Source organism: Zeugodacus cucurbitae, chromosome 2 (assembly GCF_028554725.1).
Source record: "Zeugodacus cucurbitae isolate PBARC_wt_2022May chromosome 2, idZeuCucr1.2, whole genome shotgun sequence".
NCBI lineage: Eukaryota > Metazoa > Arthropoda > Insecta > Diptera > Tephritidae > Zeugodacus > Zeugodacus cucurbitae.
In genome coordinates, this window is record NC_071667.1 from 24,552,138 (window position 1) to 24,570,532 (window position 18,395).

Sequence of the window (18,395 nt, forward strand, 5' to 3'; positions counted from 1 at the left end):
ACAGAATCGGACCATTGGCACGCCCACAAAATGGCGAAAACCAAAAACACATAAAGTGTCATAACTAAGCCATAAATGAAGATATAAAAGTAAAATTTGGAATAAAGGATCGCACTAGGAGGGGGCATATTTGGATGTAATTTTTTTGGGGAAGTGGGCGTGGCCCCGCCCACAAATCGGTTATTTGTATTTAACTCGCAAACTAATAAAGCTATATAAACCAAACTTTCTGCAGTCGGTTCTCTCACATACCCCATGAAAATAGTAGAAAACGGATAATAACCACGCCCACGTTGAAAATTACTAAAAGTGAGTTAACTAACTAACGAAAAACGTCAGAAACACTACATTTTGCAGAAGAAATAGCAGAATGGAGCTGTACTCAGATTTTTTTACAAAATGGAAAATGGGCGTGGCATCACCCACTTATGGGTCAAACCCCATATCTCGGGAACTACTCGACCGATTCGAATGAAATTCGGTATATAATATTTTCTTGACACCCTGATAACACGGAAAAATGGCGAAATCGGTTCACAACCACTACTACTTTTCTTATAACTCAATTTTAAAATCCATCTTATTCCTTCACTTTATAATGTAAACATATGGAACCAATGAAGATAACGGAATAAAACTTCACACAATTAGTGCATATCATCTCTGGCTTCACTTGTGAAAAAATTGTCGTAAACGGACCATAACTTTTCAAGGCCCCAGATATCGAACATGTTGAACTCAGCGCCTAAGGATAAATTTTAAATATGGGTAAATCTCTCAGATATCTCAATTTAATTCAGAGGAAATTGTTTTCTTCTATTAGTGTGTCTCTGTTCCAAAAATTATTAAAATCGGGTCATAACAGTTCAATATACCTCATTGTAGGTTTATCAAAAGTATCTTCTCCTAGCTCCCATATACCTAATTATAGGTTTTTCAAAAATACGGTGAGCTTTATTCCGCATATATGTATTGGTTAAATTTCTTCAATAAATTGCGAGAGTATAAAATGTTCGGTTGCACCCGAACTTAGCCTTTCCTTACTTGTTATAACATGGTTTTTTACTTCAGGCAGATTTTATTTAATATACACCCAAGTCACTGAAATCAATCGTACAAATTGAAATCAGAATCTCCATCATTTGGAGGATATGATAATGATAAGGATAGATCTAAGCTATGTTGGTGACCTCTTTTTAAGCATAAAGTGATTGCGGTTAATCGGGTATATTCTAGACTAACCTCCAAAGTAGCTAGTATATACGATTCAATCGATTTAAAAAGCATCAGCATACTCTTACTGGGCACCAAAGTTTTCAGAGATATTTTAATGAGCAGATATATTTTTTAAGTGATGACACGTTCATAAGATTGTTGTGACACATCATTCAGCTGAATCATGAAATAAATGGGCCTACAAAGAGCCTGAATGACAAAAAAAGATTCATGTACAGATTGAAATGATAAAATGCATAAAAAACCTACCGAAAACAATAAAAAACGAACAAAGAGAGAGTACGTGAGTGTAACAATGAAGTCGACCAATAAAGAGGATATCTAAACATAATAGAGAGAAGCATATGTAAACGTAGAATGACCGATAACTGGATGAAACCATACTCAATAATTGATGGAAAATCCATAATCATCAGCGTGCATAGTTAGCTGATCAAACAACTAATGACTAGATTATATAATCGGTTGATGATTAGATAATCAATTGGTTATGATCAATGAGATTATCATTGTTTTACAGTCGCAATTATTTTAATTCTAAATGCACGATTTTAGAAATATTAATGAATGAATTTATATTGTTCTGTTTCGTGAAAAAGCTGCACGACAATGATGTCTCAAAAATTAGCAATAATTAAGCTCACTGATATAATTGGTATAATTAAAGATTTTTAAGTGTTGGTGTAAACACTAGTATATAAAAACGAATGAGGCTGTCAACGTGAATCATGAGTAGAATACTAATTAAGTGATAAAAGCTTTTGATTTCAGTTAACACAGCTTTTATTTTAACGTAAAGTTTAATTGGAATAAAAAATAAAAAAATCTTTGGTAAGAATGAAGATCGAGCTTTCCACAAAAGTTCTAAAAAAGCTCCCAAAGCAAACTCAGTGAAAGCTGTATTTTTATCCATACTGTTATTTTGGTTATGGTAATTAAGCGCATTACTTATTTTATACGCCATAAATGTGCTCATTAACAAAATCAACATTTAATTTTGGGAAGAAAACAAAAGCACCCATTTAATCGGGCCACACCTCGCGCATTAAACGGTCAAAAAGTTTGCGCTATAAAAAGTGACGAAAAAAAAAACAAATACCAATTTGAAGCAGCAATTTGTAACGATGAATCAATCCTTCTAAATGCCATAAAAGAGCAACACAATCAACTGTGAGCTTGTGTACATATGTAGCCAGCCAATTGGCTACCTGTGCGGACGAATGCCGCAAAAGAAAACAACAACAGCACGGAAAGCAAACAAAAGCGTAAACAATAAATACATTAAAGCTTCAAGGAAAAAATAAATTAAATTGAAATAAAGGAGTTGAAATAGTGTGTGTGTGTGTTCAGTATGTAGAGAACAAGAATTTCCAAAAGGGCAACAAGCCAAAAGGAGCTGCAACAGCAGAATCAACAAAGGTAGTCAACAACTTTAAGGCGCGCGCAAATGCATATTATTACAGAGCAAATAAAAACAACAACAACGAAAAAACTTTCAAAAAGGGTGAAGAAAAAGCGAAAATAATAATAATAATGAAGGCAATGTAAGGAAGCGCAATGCAATCAAAAACACTCACCAGTGCAGCGCCTTCGTTGTCAGCACAACCGTCTTCCCTACCGGCACCAACAACAACACCACCACCACCAACGCTACTGTCACCGTTTTGCGCAGTTTTTGTGCCCACACTGCCATTTATTGCCGCATCAACGGCCATGATACACGATGCCTCGTCGTCGTCATCGGTGTCGGCCGTCGTCGCACAAATTTTGCCAGCGACAGCGAAGGGATTTGAGATGCGCGTAAATAACATTGCGGTCGGTGTTGTCGCTCTGGGTATTGTTGTACTTATATTGTTGCAGTTTGTTAGGGTGGCATTGTTGTTGCCAGCGCTGCTGCTGCTGGCAATTGTTGTCAGTGCTGCTGGTCCTGTTGGTGGCGGAGATGAGCAATTAAGTTGATTTTGCTTTTGTAGTTGCCGTAATTTGGCCGATGAAGGCAACATCACCTCAGGCTTGGCAAGATTCAAGTTTTTAAATTTACCATCACGCTTACTGCGACTAAATGCCAACGCTACCGACGCTGTGCTGCTGCTATTGTTATTGCTGGTGGTTGTAATGGTGGAGGAGTTTGACGTGGAGACTGCGGAGCTGGCGGATTGCTGTGATTTGCGACTAGTAGACGATGCATTGTCATCCTCGTACTCATCCTCGTCGATATCGTCATCGTCATCGACAACGCCATCAACATCACAGCCGTCATCTTCATCGTTTTCAGCAACCGCCTGCATATCTGCGTCGTTCGCAACCATCTTATCTTCATCTCCAGTTGCCATTGTAATTATGGCAGCTTGCTGCTGTTGCTTTTTCGCATTATGCGCTGCCACAGCCACCGTGCAATCGCCAGCAACATCAACTTTATCATTCGTTGCTGCTGCTGCTGTTGTATGGCGCGTTGCGCGCGTTTCATCGTCTGCTTTATCCGCACTTTCATCACTGTGTTTGTTGTCATCCAGGGCAGTTGCAAGCCTTTTATCTTTAGTATCCTTGTGCTTTCTTTTGCCACGATTGCTGCTCCTACTCTTGCCTTTGCCAATCACTGCTCTTTTCGCTGCCGTCTCAGCGGTGTTTTTCGTAGCAGCACATTGCTTGTATGTGGTAACACTATCGCTAGCGCTAGCGCCACTTGTGCCATTGCTGCTGCCGTTGTTGCCGGCGCTGCTGTTGCCATTCACATTGCGGCCATTACGTGCGCCATCTCCACCCCCAGTGCCACCGCTCGTACCGGCCTCACTGCCGCCGGCACCACCCCCACCCATGCTCGTGCCACCGCCACCGGGTCCACCACCTTTCTTATTGTGTCCATCTTCGTCGTCATCACAGTTACCGCCGCTGCGCTTATCGCCGCCAACACACGTCGTTGCCGCCGCGCTTACACCATCCTCCGGCTCCGTCGTCGTCGTCGTCGACGCATCGTCATCTAATTGTAATACACTGATGCGTTTACGATTAATCGACTTGGATGGTTTCCCGGGAAACTTGGAGCGACCCATAATAATAATACTCGTATGAAATTTGCATTTGCGAATGCGTCACCATTAACTGTAAACTAGCCACTACACGTTGTTATTGTTGTCGCTATTGCTTTTTTAACGCTTTTTTATCGGTTTTAGCGTACCGCAGTGATTTACGCGTCACGTCCCTGTTTGCGAATGCTCACTACTCTCGGCGATTTGTCCACCTCGTTTGGGCGCTAATTTCTTTCGTAACAAAACCGACACGTTTCTGCTGCAATTCCCTGCGTGTGTGAGCGCGCACTTCAGAAACAAAAACTATTCTGCCGTGTTGCGTTTCATACGGCACTTCTGTGACTCTTTTCAGTCAATCCGTCAGCCAAGTCTATTTTCCACTCCACTTCGTTGAGGATAAAAGGTGTAAAGTGTAGCGCTCGCTGTCGTGGTGCGTATGTAAATGTCTGTGTGTGTGCGTGTTTTAGTTCCAGCACAGGGTATTAGCCGACAGCTGGCTTTATTGTTTTCCTTTTGCACCTTTTTGTTTGGTGTGTTGTGTTGTCGCCGAGCGCTGCTTCCTTATTGACTGGCGGTTTGTTATTTAGTCAATCGTTGTTGTTTTTGTTCGTATGTTGCTTTGGACTTGCGTGACCACCTTTTGCTTGCAACTAGCCCGACGACTATTGGTTTTTGTTGCAGTTGTTGTGTACCCACACCACCCGTCGTTACGAATACACGCGCTCGTTGCAACTAAAAACAGTTCCAGTTGTGGCAAGCTGCTCTCGTTGCAAGTCTACGCTGCTTAACAACTCCCTTTCACTGGTTCTCTCTATCTCTCTCTTGATATCGCGCTCACACTGCACACGCTCGCCTCTCCACAATGCGTTTATATGTACTTTTCGTATATGGCGCGCGCTCTTCTTCACTCACCTTCTCTCCGTAGTTGGTATCTACTTTGACACGTTGCTAGTTGTGCAGCTCGTGCTCGCGTTTCACCCTAGTTTCGTAGAAAACAATACCTGTTTTATGCTCTGCAATGTTTAGGGAAAAAATTAATTTTCCTCACCGTTGTTGCAGCTGCAGCTGAGGTGTGAGTATAAGCACGATGACTTTTATAGTGGCGTCTCAGCAGTGCTCTGTTCGCGCTCTCACACCCAAACAAGCAATTTATATATTTTTCTTTACGTTTCACTATTGTTGCAGGCACGACCGACCGCGTCTGCTTTTCGATGTTGTTGTAGTTGGAATTTTCTTTGCTCTAAAATCGGGACGCTTCACACCGTCGTTGCTGCTTTCCTTTGCATCTTCGTGGTCTTGGCTTTATGACAGCTCGTTGTTGTTTTCTGTTGTTGCCGTTTACGTATCTTCGTATATGTCGCAGAATTGCATGCGTGTAATTTCAGGGGATACGCAATGAGGGTAAACCGAGACTCTGTGTGCCTGTACGGCTGACTGCACAAGGACTGGGTTGGACGTGTTGTTGTTCTTGTTCGGTATGGCGTATTCGCAAATTCTTTTCGAATTTCGCTGCTACTTTTTCACTGCTTTCTGTTGGTGTTGCTTCTTTCTCCTTCCACCGCACGCTCTCTCTCTCTGTTTCTTATTCTGTGTTTACTTTTTTTAATAATGTTTCTTTTCACTTTGCTCTCTTGCGCTTATGCATTTTTAGCGAGATCTTAACTTGTTTTTTGCCTCTTTCGTTGCCTCACATTTTGACCATATTACTTTTTCGGCTTCGAGATTTTTAAGCGTTTATTGAGCTCTTTCTGGGGATTTGTTTTTTCGAGTTCTGTATTGTGACAAACACCTGATGTGATTTTGATAGTTATCTGCAAAGTAGAAAATAGAAAAAAGTTACGGATAAGAAAACCAAAAGTAAAATAGAATGTTTGGGAAAAAAAATATTATAAAATAAGTGCCATATTCATGAAATCATCAACATGTTGCTCGAGCCGTTGTCTAGCCTTAATAACATTAAGCGATAGAATGTCAACTTCGCTTAGTGGATATGAGATTTGAAGCTTTGAAATTGGGAAGTAATATAACAAGTAACCTTATTATATTTTGACGATAAACTTTGATTTCCATGTAAAACCCCACCAAAAAATTAACAACACTGCTCAAAAATGTATAAAGACACCCTGTATAATCGATCTTCTCATAAATTAATTTGTTTTAAGAATTGCTGGTTAACCACAGTTCCAGAATACGGTAGGTATTTGATAACATCAATCAGTCGTAAACAGAATTTGTCCTCCCTGTAGCCCGAATATTGGCTGCTTTCGTTAAGTGAACTTATGAAGGACTTTGATTTTAGGATGCACGGAAAATATTACGCGATTACATTATGAATACTAATAAAAAAAGTACTGCAGACCAGAGAATTAATACGATTTTTGACTTTATAGAAATTGCGGCTAGTCTGCTTTCGTTATTTGAACTTATGAAACACATTGATTTTAGGTAATAAGAAATAAAAAATCTTCGATTGAAATCTAAAGAATAAACAAGTATTATTTCGTTTACCAAATAAACTCATTTTATGTGCTTTCGTTAACTGAACTTTTGAAACACTTTGATTTTAGGCTACAAGAAACAAAAATCTGCTATATGATGACGCTTTTTATGACGTTCGAAATGTTCAATTTCCCGAACATTGAAGCAAAACGGAAGCTGATAAAGCTTCACATAATCATAATATTTTTCCTGTATTGGAATTCTTGTGCTTAATTAACCATGATTCAAAAAAACTGAAATAATAATAAAGTGTAACTGCGACCGCAGAGCTTACTTTGGCACATTATTCACTTATTTCCTGATAGACATGAGAATGCAAGCAAATCACACATACATATGTGCTTATGCAAGTACTTCTCCGCCATGGCTAAGTCAATGCACTGTGACGGCGACAAATTGAATTTAATGTCAGTTAGCTGCCTCTTCTACAGAATACATGAAAAGCTGCTTCTGCTGCTGCGGTGGGGGCAAGCAGTGACTTAAGAAAAGGAAAGGAAATGAAAGTGCCGTGATGACTAAGAGGATACTTGAAAAGCTGGTGTACAAGCGGCGGGCGGCAGGTGATGCTCACTGAACTGGAAACGTGTTGCTAGTTGGGCAATCAACGTCAGCAGCCAGCAAACAACAACCAACAAGCAGATAGCAGACAACAAGGTAACCGCCAAGTAACTGCCAAAGCCGCAAACAATCAGCGTTCAGCGAAATAGCAGCAACGATGCGAAGGAATCACAGATGGCTACTACTTCTATTGGGATATTTTTCCTATACACGGTAGTAGTAGTTGCTGTTATTGTTGTTGGCAGCAGTTAGCTACTGGTTGTGGCCTTTTTTGCATCTTGACAAACTGTACGCGATTTTCCTGCAACTAAACCAACTGAGGCAAGTAAGTTAGTAATTGACTGAGTGGCTGACTCGCTGGCAGAGAAGTGCCTTGTAGGCACCCCCCTCTGTGTGTGTTTGTATTAGCGCATTTTTCTCACTCAGTCACTTACTCACCAACCGACCGATGCCTCCAACTCTAACCAAGCACTTATCCGACACAACTTGACCATATCAAAGCGCGCTACGAAAACTAAAGAAGCTTATTGAAGCGTTATTATTACATTGGCTGTTTTTGTCTTCGTTGTTGTTGTTGCTTTTGTTTCCTGCTGCTGTGGAATGTCAAACAGTAGTTAGTGAGTTAGTTGAGTTGACGTGCGGTAAGGTAATTTTTGCAGGCGGCCAAAGGGCGGTCTGTTGATGGGTAACTAAATAAATGCGCTGATACTGATAAATCAGGTAACCTGTTTACAACAAAAACAGCAAGACGTTGCAATTTACAACGAGAACAGGAAAAAGATAGAGAGAAGACAGACAGACAGCACAGCGAAAAGGGTTGGGTAGAATGTGGGGAGTTATCTGTGTACGTGTATGTGGAGTGGAAAATGAAATTAATTAAATGCAAAAATAACAAGAAAAATGTGTGTTGCCGACAAAGGAGTAGGGTGGGGTTAGCAGCGCTCAGTCAGGCAACCTGTAGGGATACACATTTAGACAGTAGCGTAAAAAATTGCAGTAACATAGCGGTGCACTTTCTTATTGAATTTTTTATTTTATAGAGCTTTTTGTTAATTTGATGTATAAAATGATGGAAAATAGCGAAAAATTTACGAATTTCCAAAATGGGAACGTACTTTGCTCTTACGAGCTAAGAAGGATACCTTATAACTCTCACAATGGTGACTTGGTTGAATAAACCCTCGGTTTTACGCCCATCATCTTTGTGGGAAGTGTGAGGACACCTGCAATAACACGACCCTAAGCCGAGTTGTTGAGCCCGTGCCGATGGCTGAATGGCCAGTGGACGGTAATGAGTAGCTGATCGCGAACAGTCTCCTCCGATGCCTGGGGGAGGTCGGAGATATTAAATGCCTTCTCTCCTCATACCGGCTCTGTGAATGAGTGACCAACCCTTTCCGGCCTACTAGTGAGACCAAAACATGGAGGAAACTCCTAAAAACAAAACAAAAACCACAACAATGGACACGACCAACGTGCCAACAACAAAGACAACGACATACGAAGACACCCTCCTCGCCCCCGGTCGGGAGAGAGTTCTATTGAATGTACCAACCATCCAACCATGGTAGTGACAGCAGAAAAAATAGTGGGTACCCAACCAAGATACCCAAAATCGAAGCCAAGAATCCTCCACCTCTAAAGCAGCCGTAAGTACCAACCAAAGTCCACAGGAAGCAAAAGGAGCAAACCAGAAGAAAAAGAGGAAAAATCCTTATATCAAGTGAGGAAGTGCCGGTACCAAAGGGCTGTCTTTATCTTAGATAAGATAGCCAAAGACCAGGCGGCCGGAAACTCTAATTGTTGATGAGGAGGATCTGAAAAAACGTATAGTGGAGGAGTACGGGGCAATCGATTCTTTCATTAGAAATAGAAAGACAAAGCGGTTCACAAAAAAGGAACCGTCGCACAATGAATCGCCGGAAACGCTGCCTAATAAACCCAAACAGGGCGGAGCCGAGCGAAATTGTGGCACAGTAGTAAGACACTTCAGTGAAGTTGCCAGAGACGGCCTACATATGGCAGTCATAAACGAGAACGTCTCCTCGCCGATCACTATTCAGAAGAAATGGGAAAATAATGCAACTGGCGTATTAAAATTCTTAACTCGAGTTCAGTTATTTATGTTTATACATTTAAGGATTTTTTAAGGTATTTAAGAAGCTCTGAGTTCGGTAGGTTGTATACAATACAAGTGTACACACTAAAACGTGTTTAACGAGTTAGCGACAATTTTTTAAAATAATTTTTGAAATTATTAATATTTTTTAGACTAAACTGCGACTAAAAGTGAAAAAAATGTGTGTTGCAAGTTTTTCGCACACCACTGTGCATATATGAAGTGTACATTTATCTGTGTAATTAGTCAGTTATTTAATGTAAATTCAAAGCGGCAATTATACAGCATTTTAATTGCTAATTTACAATACAAATAAGAGGGCAACCATTAAACTACGACTAGTCTAACTACGCGCGATTATATATGCGCATATGTATGTATGTAAAAATGACTATTTGCACTAACACACAAATCAGTTGACTATAAATAGAGAGGAATTAAAGCAAGCACGTAAAGGCGCAAAAATGAATAAAAACATTAAATGTTTGAGTTGAGGGGCAAATCGTATTTGCGCATTGTTCTAGAAGCGCGTAAGAAACGTTTCCAAGTCGAGACATGCACATTACACGCCTACATACTTACAAACGTCGACATATAAAAATGCATATGCATAGGTAAATCAAGACACAACAAAGTATATGAAATTTATTATGCACCCACAAACATACAGACATACACTTGATTAGGTAAACAGATACCGGGGGTCGGTCCGCTTTGCATTTACAAGCGCCATTGTTCTCAGCCGCAACTCAGCAAAAATCTTGATTAAATAATGACCAGCGAGCGTGTTAAGTGGCGAACATAACAGATTCAACCGCAGAATAAATAAATAGCTAATTGTCCACAGCCCTCGAAAAACCCGCATACCGACCAGTAACAATAACAACAACCACCGCGTACTTGGAACGTACGCAACGCAGCACAACACTTTCACCACCCTGAGCGCTACTAATCACCGAAAAAACACATTTAGGCCCACTCAAGTGTCATAAGCAAATGAAATTGTAATCAATAAAAAGTTAAGTCCACAAATTATGCCAAGTGGGCGCACTCGTAAACTCTTGACTTAATTATCAATTGGGGTGTTCGTGCGGAAGGACAATAGCGCAAAAAGATAATATAAAATTGGGAAATAGAAAGTTGAGTTTTTGTTTGTGTTTATAGCAAGCCATCCTGTAGGCAGGGGGTAACGGTTTTGGTAGAAAGCGAAAAAAATATGAGGGGAAAGTGAATAAATTCATAAAGTGACGAGTAAAAAAAGGTGTCAGGGAGAGTTATGTAAAAAAAATTTACATAAAGGACATGTGGGAAACCCCACCGGGACTCGAATGAGTTCTTGAACTACAAACTGCTACGTTTCTGAAGACTATAATTTATAGGCATGCAGTTGTGATGACCGGTATATACATTGGGAGGGCGCCAACTGTTGGATGACCAAATATGAATAATTCGTACGTAGCATAATAAAACTGCAGGAGGTTAACGAAATGAGAGCGAGCTATTTAAATGATGCAAAAAAAGTTTTGTCTATAACATGGCATAATCCTGAGAGAAAGCACTTCGACAAGGACTCTGTGGAACCCATCTTCAATAGTATCAACCTATAACCTAGCTATTCAAATTAACCTTCATTGTAATGATGGGGTGTTGAGAAAACTTCTATATATATTTATGATATGTATCTTGAAGCCGTTTGTCCAAAAGACGGTATCAAAGGCGATAGGTCCGAGAAAATAACAACCAGAATAAGATTGGTCACCTTTTAGACACAATAGCCAGTTTTTTAAGTTATTAACCTAAGAAAATGTGCTTTGTCTTCTCAGCTTAAATCGAAATTTAAACCGAAATCGAAATTTAACTTTAGTTCTAGTCCAAAAACTCCATAGCAATTAAAGCTGATGAGAAAGAATTCTAAATACAGACATACATATTTATGAGAATTAGGGGTCTCCACTACAAATATAAAACTAAAATAGTTATGACACACCTTGAAATTTTGTTTATTTGCTGATTAAAATTGTCAAGTTCAATTTCACTAAGTCAAAAGTTCGCTTGCTAGGGTTTACATGCATGTTTCATAAAAATAAATAAATACCCATCATAAAGATAATGCTCGACAAAAGGCAATCTAATAAATACAGAAATAACAATGTTAAATCCACTCGAGTACGGTGTTAGCACAACGCTAATGCTCACTCATGCGTAGAGTACGAGGGTGCGACGATATGTTTGTAGATTTTGGAATTTCAAAACTAATATTATTTGAAAAGTCTAAGATCGTATTAATGACTATTTCAGATAAGTGTGGTGAATGTCCCATCAATATTCGACAATTCCGTGTCTGTGGTCGAAACAACGAGTGAGCATAATATAAGAGAGATCGAGGAACTGCGAAATTGGTAGACTACCTTGCGGGTCCCAAAATAAAAAAAAGTACAGAAGGGATGTTGCATTTTTGGAACACTGAGAGTATACGACATTGAATTTAGGCATTTACCAATATTAGCCCTTGTTTTGGTTCAAAAATCATCCGAATTCAGCTTTGTTTCGAAAGGGATTAAGCCCGTGGATGCAGATACTAAAGTTGGATATGGTGTAATACTGCTCAAAGCTTTATTTCTCGAAAACTAACTAAATTAAGCTTCCAATTTTCAAGAGAAGAGCTTCTTTAGCTTGTGAAGATCCCAGATCACTAGTTTCGAGTTAATTTGATGCGTATTTAGTATTATAGGCAAGCAAATTCAGCATTAAGGCGTAGTTCAAGGATCAAATGTTCGAGCTTTTGGTGTATTGAGAAGACTTCATTGGACCAAAACCCTTCAGCAAAGGTGAAACAGAAAGCTTCTTGGAGGAATTATTTTTGAGGCATAAAATGATCACTACCCAAAAAAGCTGCCCTCGTAGGTATAACAAAAGAAATTCAAACAAACATACAACCATTGGGTACTATAATGTATTTACTTATAATCGGCTTAATTTAATCGCATAAAACGACAAATTAGCACACAAATCAAATTGAATCAAATTTGTTATTAATCACTCACAACAAACAACTCGAAGGCGGGAACAGACGCGGGCGCATGGTTGTACGAGCAGGCAGGCACAGACAGATAAAGGCGATTAAAAGCGACGAGTAGAGAATGGCGCAAAAGCACGCAGGTCTCAGGGTAGCCAAGAGACGCATACACAACGCAGTTATCGACGACATGAAAGCGCATTTACATACGTATACACACACAGAAGCGCGCATCACGGCAACGCAGATAACAAGGCTGCATAGAGTGACAGGCGAAGCGTTGGAGGCGCGGCGGTGGAAGGAGCGCACTGGCAATTGAGACACGCCGCTGACGGACTCTCGCTGCGCGACGCCGCAGAAAACAACACAATTTAGCACATTCCGCGCCGCTGCCCCTCAACCGATGCGATTTATTGCTGGCTGTCTATCGAATTAATCAATAAAATTTCGCAAAATGACAAAAATCCGTAAAAACGAGCAGTGAGCGCTCGCCCAACACGACAACGACGCCTGCATCCCACAGCCCACACCGCCACTATCAAGTAGGCACAGCGCTCGGACGCAATTGCTGTGTGCGAAATGTACGAAATATGGCAGTTGTAGCAGCAGCAGATATGGGTCGCCAGCAATGGCAACAACAACAATGTGATTCGGACGTTAGTCGTGTGTATGATTTTCTCTGTGTGAGTGTGTGTTGGCTGAAAATGTCGAGTCCCAACGGAAATGTTGTTTATTGGTCACAACATGACAGCCACAAGTGTGCGGTGCCACATTCCATGGCGCAGCGCTGTGCTATGCTCAACTCTGTGTTTTGTGGATCGTCCGTCCTTCAACCCAGCCTTGTGCGCTGTGCATTTGTGTGTGTGGGTGTGCGTTGTTGCGTCATTGGTTGGGAATTTAATTTTGATGATTGAAGATTTCGCTAACGCGACAGTGCGCTTATTGGATTTAGTCGGTCGCTTGGTGGTCCCCGATGATGCGATTAGTTAAGATTTTCGAGTAATATGCGCCGTCCGCAAGTCAACCGCAAACTGTGACGCAGCAGGAGAAGGCCTCGCAGTGCGAAGCCTTTGCGATGAGCCAGCGTGTTCCCATGAAAGGTACAAATTAAGTCAAATAATAATATCATATCTCTCAATATGCGCGTTGGGAATAATAAAATACGAGGGATGGGGACAAATTGTAACGGCATTTTGCCAGCTGCGACACTGTGCAAGTTGTAGTTGAATGCTTGTGTGTGAGAGAGTGTGGGAGGATTATCGGAAATGAAAGCTGTTGGTAATTGCTTTCAAATTAGTGTCGTTAACGAAGTGGAAAAATAACGGTTACTTGCGTTGCACATTTAAATGATTTTGAAGGAAGGTGAAGGAAAATTTAAGGCCACGTGAGTAGATTGAATGGAATTAACGGAAGCTCTTCAACAATATTGTTTAAAACTTATAATCCCGTTACCGAGAGACGAGATTCAACTGCGATTATATAGAGCAGAGGTTTGGTATTCTCCGGATAGTTGAACAATAAATCTTGAGAACGTTTAAAACATAGTACTTTGTCATAATATTAGACCATATATCATATAATTTCGAAAAGCGCACAGCGAGAACATAACAAATGCTGTTCTTTCTTTCATAAAACAAAAAATGCATCTCTTTTTAACCCACCTCCTACTTAGATGAACGTACCATAATGCCGCGTTCTTCGGTTGAAACGCTACGCACCATATGCGTGATGAATTCTTTGTCAGTACGATATCAAATATAAAAAAAAAACAAATAAATTATAAAAAGTAAATAAAAATGCATAAAAACGTGTTCGCCCCCCAATGACTTTACATAAATAAATTGCTTGTTCTTTGAATTGCCAATGGACGGTGAAGTGTTGAAAACTGCGCAGGCGTGAAATGCAAGATACTCGTATACCCAAATACCCGGTGGCATAACACGCAGCCACCAAGTTGCCAGCCATTAATTGTTTTTCTTTTTAATTACACTTTCCTACGCAGAGACCACGCCGACACGCAGCCACTTGTTTGGTTATTCACGCTTTCCCAATTCTTCTTTGGTCTGACTTATCTACTGTGTGTTTGTTTTGCTTTTGTTTTGCTTTTACGGATAATATGACTTAGCAAGATTTGTTTATATAAATACTTCATTTGAAGTTGGGGAGCGCTTTTACATTGTGTGGCGAGCCCGAAAGGGTCATTTACTGTTGAACAAAGCGTATCTAAATGAGTGAATGACTTGAAGCGCTTAGATTAGATATTCGTAGGTGTGTTGTGGCTATTTTAATGAAGAGGCCAAATTAGTTGACAATAGAAAATTTACGTAACAAAAACAAAATGTTGATGAAACAGCTTAGAAGCTGGTCTTTAAGAACCGGAGGCGGATTTAAGAATTTAGAAACTCTTAAAACAGATCGGTCCCCCAAGTATAGTTCGTAAATTCGAAAGTGTTGCCTACATTTCGGCGCGCTGAGGTAATAAAAGAAAGCGAAGTCATTAAAGTAGAATCCAACTGTAGAAACTTATCCGTTGCCTACATTTTGGCGCACTGTTATAAATTAAAGCAGTGAGGATTGAAGTTCAGACCCAATTGAGGAGAAAACATTCGATTTTGACAGAATAAAATAGAAAAAATCTAATAGTGGCGACAAAATCAGCACGAAATTCTTTGTGACTCTAAGAAATCGCTTAAGTCCACAACTTCTATTCACACAGAAAAACTTCCACCATTTACTCCGGACATTAAATTATTGTTTTACCGGGCCAGTAGTTGAAATGTGAAGAACCTTTCAGAGGACGTTTCGATCTGAACGACTGATTATTTCTCCCAGTACGACATCGAGTTAGATAAAGTAGGCTAAATATCTCAGACTTCGTCGCTTTGTTGGAATCTTTAAACAACAACTCAAATCGAGAGTTGTAATATATGGGAATCGACCATTGACTAATACTCTCTGATAAAGATTTTCAAGCGCAAGATATATATCTAGGAGACCGATGATCATTGCAACACAATGTCTGAGAACGTGATAAGACAACGCCCGGCTCTAAAGGTCTACAATATCTCTGAACTTTAGGATTTTTAATGATCTGAACTTGAGAACTTAAAAAAAATCAGAAGAAACTCGATCTTATAAACAGATCTTATCAAGAAATTTCATTACCTCAAATGTAATGTCAAATGTATTTCAGAACTGGTAGTTAGTGGTAGGGTTGCTGTTTCTCAATTTCTTCGCTTTATAATCTTAAACATATTGGCAAATTTTCCAGCCAGTTGACTCAAAGAATTGATTCGTAACCTGGTTTAGCATTTCGTTGCAAAATTACTGTGTTTTCCCACAGATTGAACTCTATTTTTCTCGTAATAAGCAAATTCAATCAAGTTTACAGGAGTCAAAAATCAACGACTTAATATGCTTACGCCACTTAAAACGCCATAGGTACATTACCAACCACCGAAATGGGCAAAAAATAATAATAAATTTGTACACAATTTTCGTTACCCAAGTCCTTTTTCAATAACTCGACCAACTCGACTGGAAACAATGTGCCACTGTGACTCATTGAACCAAAGCAAAGAACTCAACATACTTGAAACGCAGAAGAAAAAAGTTGAAAACTTGTAAAAAATCAATTCACTAAACTATTGCAGCGTCACACATTGCAGTCTGCAACAAAGGCAACAGCAGCAGCAGCGTTTAATAAGTTTTTGCATGAACGCTCCCCGCGTCACATAATCGTATGTAAAAATTTGCAAAACCCAACCGACCGGCTGCGTCGCGCTCCTTCTTTTACAGCCAATCGACCATTACACGAATGTGAGTGACAAAGAGAGTGGCGCTCGCTCGATGCCGATGTGCTCGTCGTTTGTACCGGTGATGCAGAGCAGTCGCAATGGTTTTGTGTTGGAGGGGGGGTTGTGAGCGCTTTGAGGGCAATTTATGGCTATTATTGCCACCACTCGAACTGAAATCAATTTGAAATCGTCAAACATCAAACGGCTAAACGCCAACCGATGGCAATGTGTGGCGTTGACGGTGACGACGACATGGGTAAACAAGAGCACAAAAGGTAGATGCAAAAATACATGCCTGTAAATGAGTGCGCATAGACGGGAGATTTTATGGAAAATGCAAATATTAAGAAATCAAATCGAAAGCAGTTCAAGACAAATTGGTAACGAGTAAGAAAGCCAAAGTGTGCGGCTAAGCCTACTTTATATACTAGGCGTGACTTTGTAGGTAATTATAATTGGGACGAATAATATATCTCATTTTAAAATCAATTTAAATGAGAGACAGAGTTATGTGTGACACTTCTAAGCGGTGGGTCTCAAAGTCGAATCACAGAAAACACACAGTTTTTATCAAGTTGATCTTGACAGGTACTTTGGATTTTCTGTGATCCTCAAAAAACCTTTTTAAGAAAACCTAGCTTTTTGGAGACGGTTGGGAGCCTGTGGAACTAACAGTACCGCAATGTATCAATGGTTCTGATGCGAGTTATGAAACTAAATAGTTGTATAGTGTTTGGAGACTTTTTGGTGCTTGAGGAACCTATGTGGAACTAACTGTATTACGATGTAGAAATGATCGTGATGCGAGTTATTGAACTGACAGTAGTATTATAGTGTTTGGAGACGGCTTAAAGCTGGTAGAACCGATGTGGAACTAAAATGCTCGCTTTGTATGAATGGTTGTGATCAGAGTTATGGAATGTAATACTGAAAATTTAACTCAGTTAGTCGTTAATTTGTTAAGAGCAGGTTGGCTCAAACAATAAGGCTTCAGAAGACCTGAATATCCTCAATCGTAACTTAGTGAATCTTCCGAAGAATTCGTCGCGAACTAATTGCGTCTCAAGTTTACTTTTACTGACATTAAAGAGCATATCCCGAAGTTTACTCATGTAATGGCGCTCATTGCGCTCGGGTATAAAATAAAATATGTGAAACGTGAAGTAGACTGTGGGGTCGTGACAAATCGGGCGCGTCTACGTATATAAGTACGTATGTACATATGTATATGTCTAAATGAGTTTCAGTATACATGCTCAAATTACAAGTAATTGCGCAGATTAGCGTGTAGGATGCTAATATACGGTAAATTGAATGAAAAAGGTGCGATATAAAATAAATATTTATCACTGGTGGAAAACAACAACAAACAAGTAAAACGACAACTCAATGAGTCGAATGAGCCAAAGCAATGAAAAGAAAAGCTCACGTTTACTATAGACCAAGAGAAGAGATGGAACGAGCCAAGCTATTTAGCCACAAGCCATTAAATCATGAAACAACCGAACCAACAATGGTACGTTGAACAGACGGTAACTAAGCGCTTGGCGACTGAATTTGTGTCACACTCTAGGCGACTGGAAATTTTGGAGTTGGCGAAACGGACGTTTGCACGAAATAATTGCCCAAAGCGTGTCAGCAGCGATTATTAAAGGACACACATAGTCAAAAAGTTTTTGATTAAGGATCATATTGCTTTGACGTGCGCGAGGTGTGGGCGACGCATTGTGCAGGTAGATAATAGGCAAACAGGAAGGCACGCAGAAACTGTTACGCTAAATAGAGTGGCACATAATGGCAAAGCGGAAAGTCGTTAACTGCAGGCGCGGCGAGGCGAGGCAGCTTAAGTTGTTGTCTGCTTTGGATGAGGGTGGTAATTGAACGGCTGCGGTCAATTTTGGATGTCACATGCACATACAAATTCTGTATGTGGAGCATAAAGTTTGGCACAAAGCCATTGTCTATTGTCTGGCGGTTACCGTACAGTTGTTGTGATTATTGTAATCAAGATTTTTTCGTGCGTAAAATCTCTAAGGATATAATTGGATTTATTTAAACATTAATAAGCTAACGCTTTAGGCTGTTTAGGTGTTTGTCCATTGACTAGTTTTTCACAGTAAACCACAGTTCACAATTTCGTGGTT

At 40.0% G+C, this 18,395-nt stretch overlaps 1 protein-coding gene across 2 annotated transcripts in view; it reads right to left on the minus strand.

Moving 5' to 3' along the window:
* LOC105217796 (histone-lysine N-methyltransferase trithorax) overlaps positions 1-18,395 on the minus strand; it is a 51,407-nt gene that overhangs the window by 18,473 nt on the left and 14,539 nt on the right. The window contains exons 2-3 of one of the 2 annotated variants that reach the window (XM_054225974.1): positions 5,311-6,073; positions 2,814-5,241 (exon numbers count right to left, since the gene is read on the minus strand). In XM_054225974.1, coding sequence (XP_054081949.1) covers positions 2,814-4,286 — 1,473 coding nt within the window. In that variant the 5' untranslated portion in view covers positions 4,287-5,241; positions 5,311-6,073. Of the gene's footprint in view, positions 1-2,813; positions 6,074-18,395 lie in introns of both variants that reach the window. The other variant, XM_011192987.3, reaches the window with a different exon arrangement.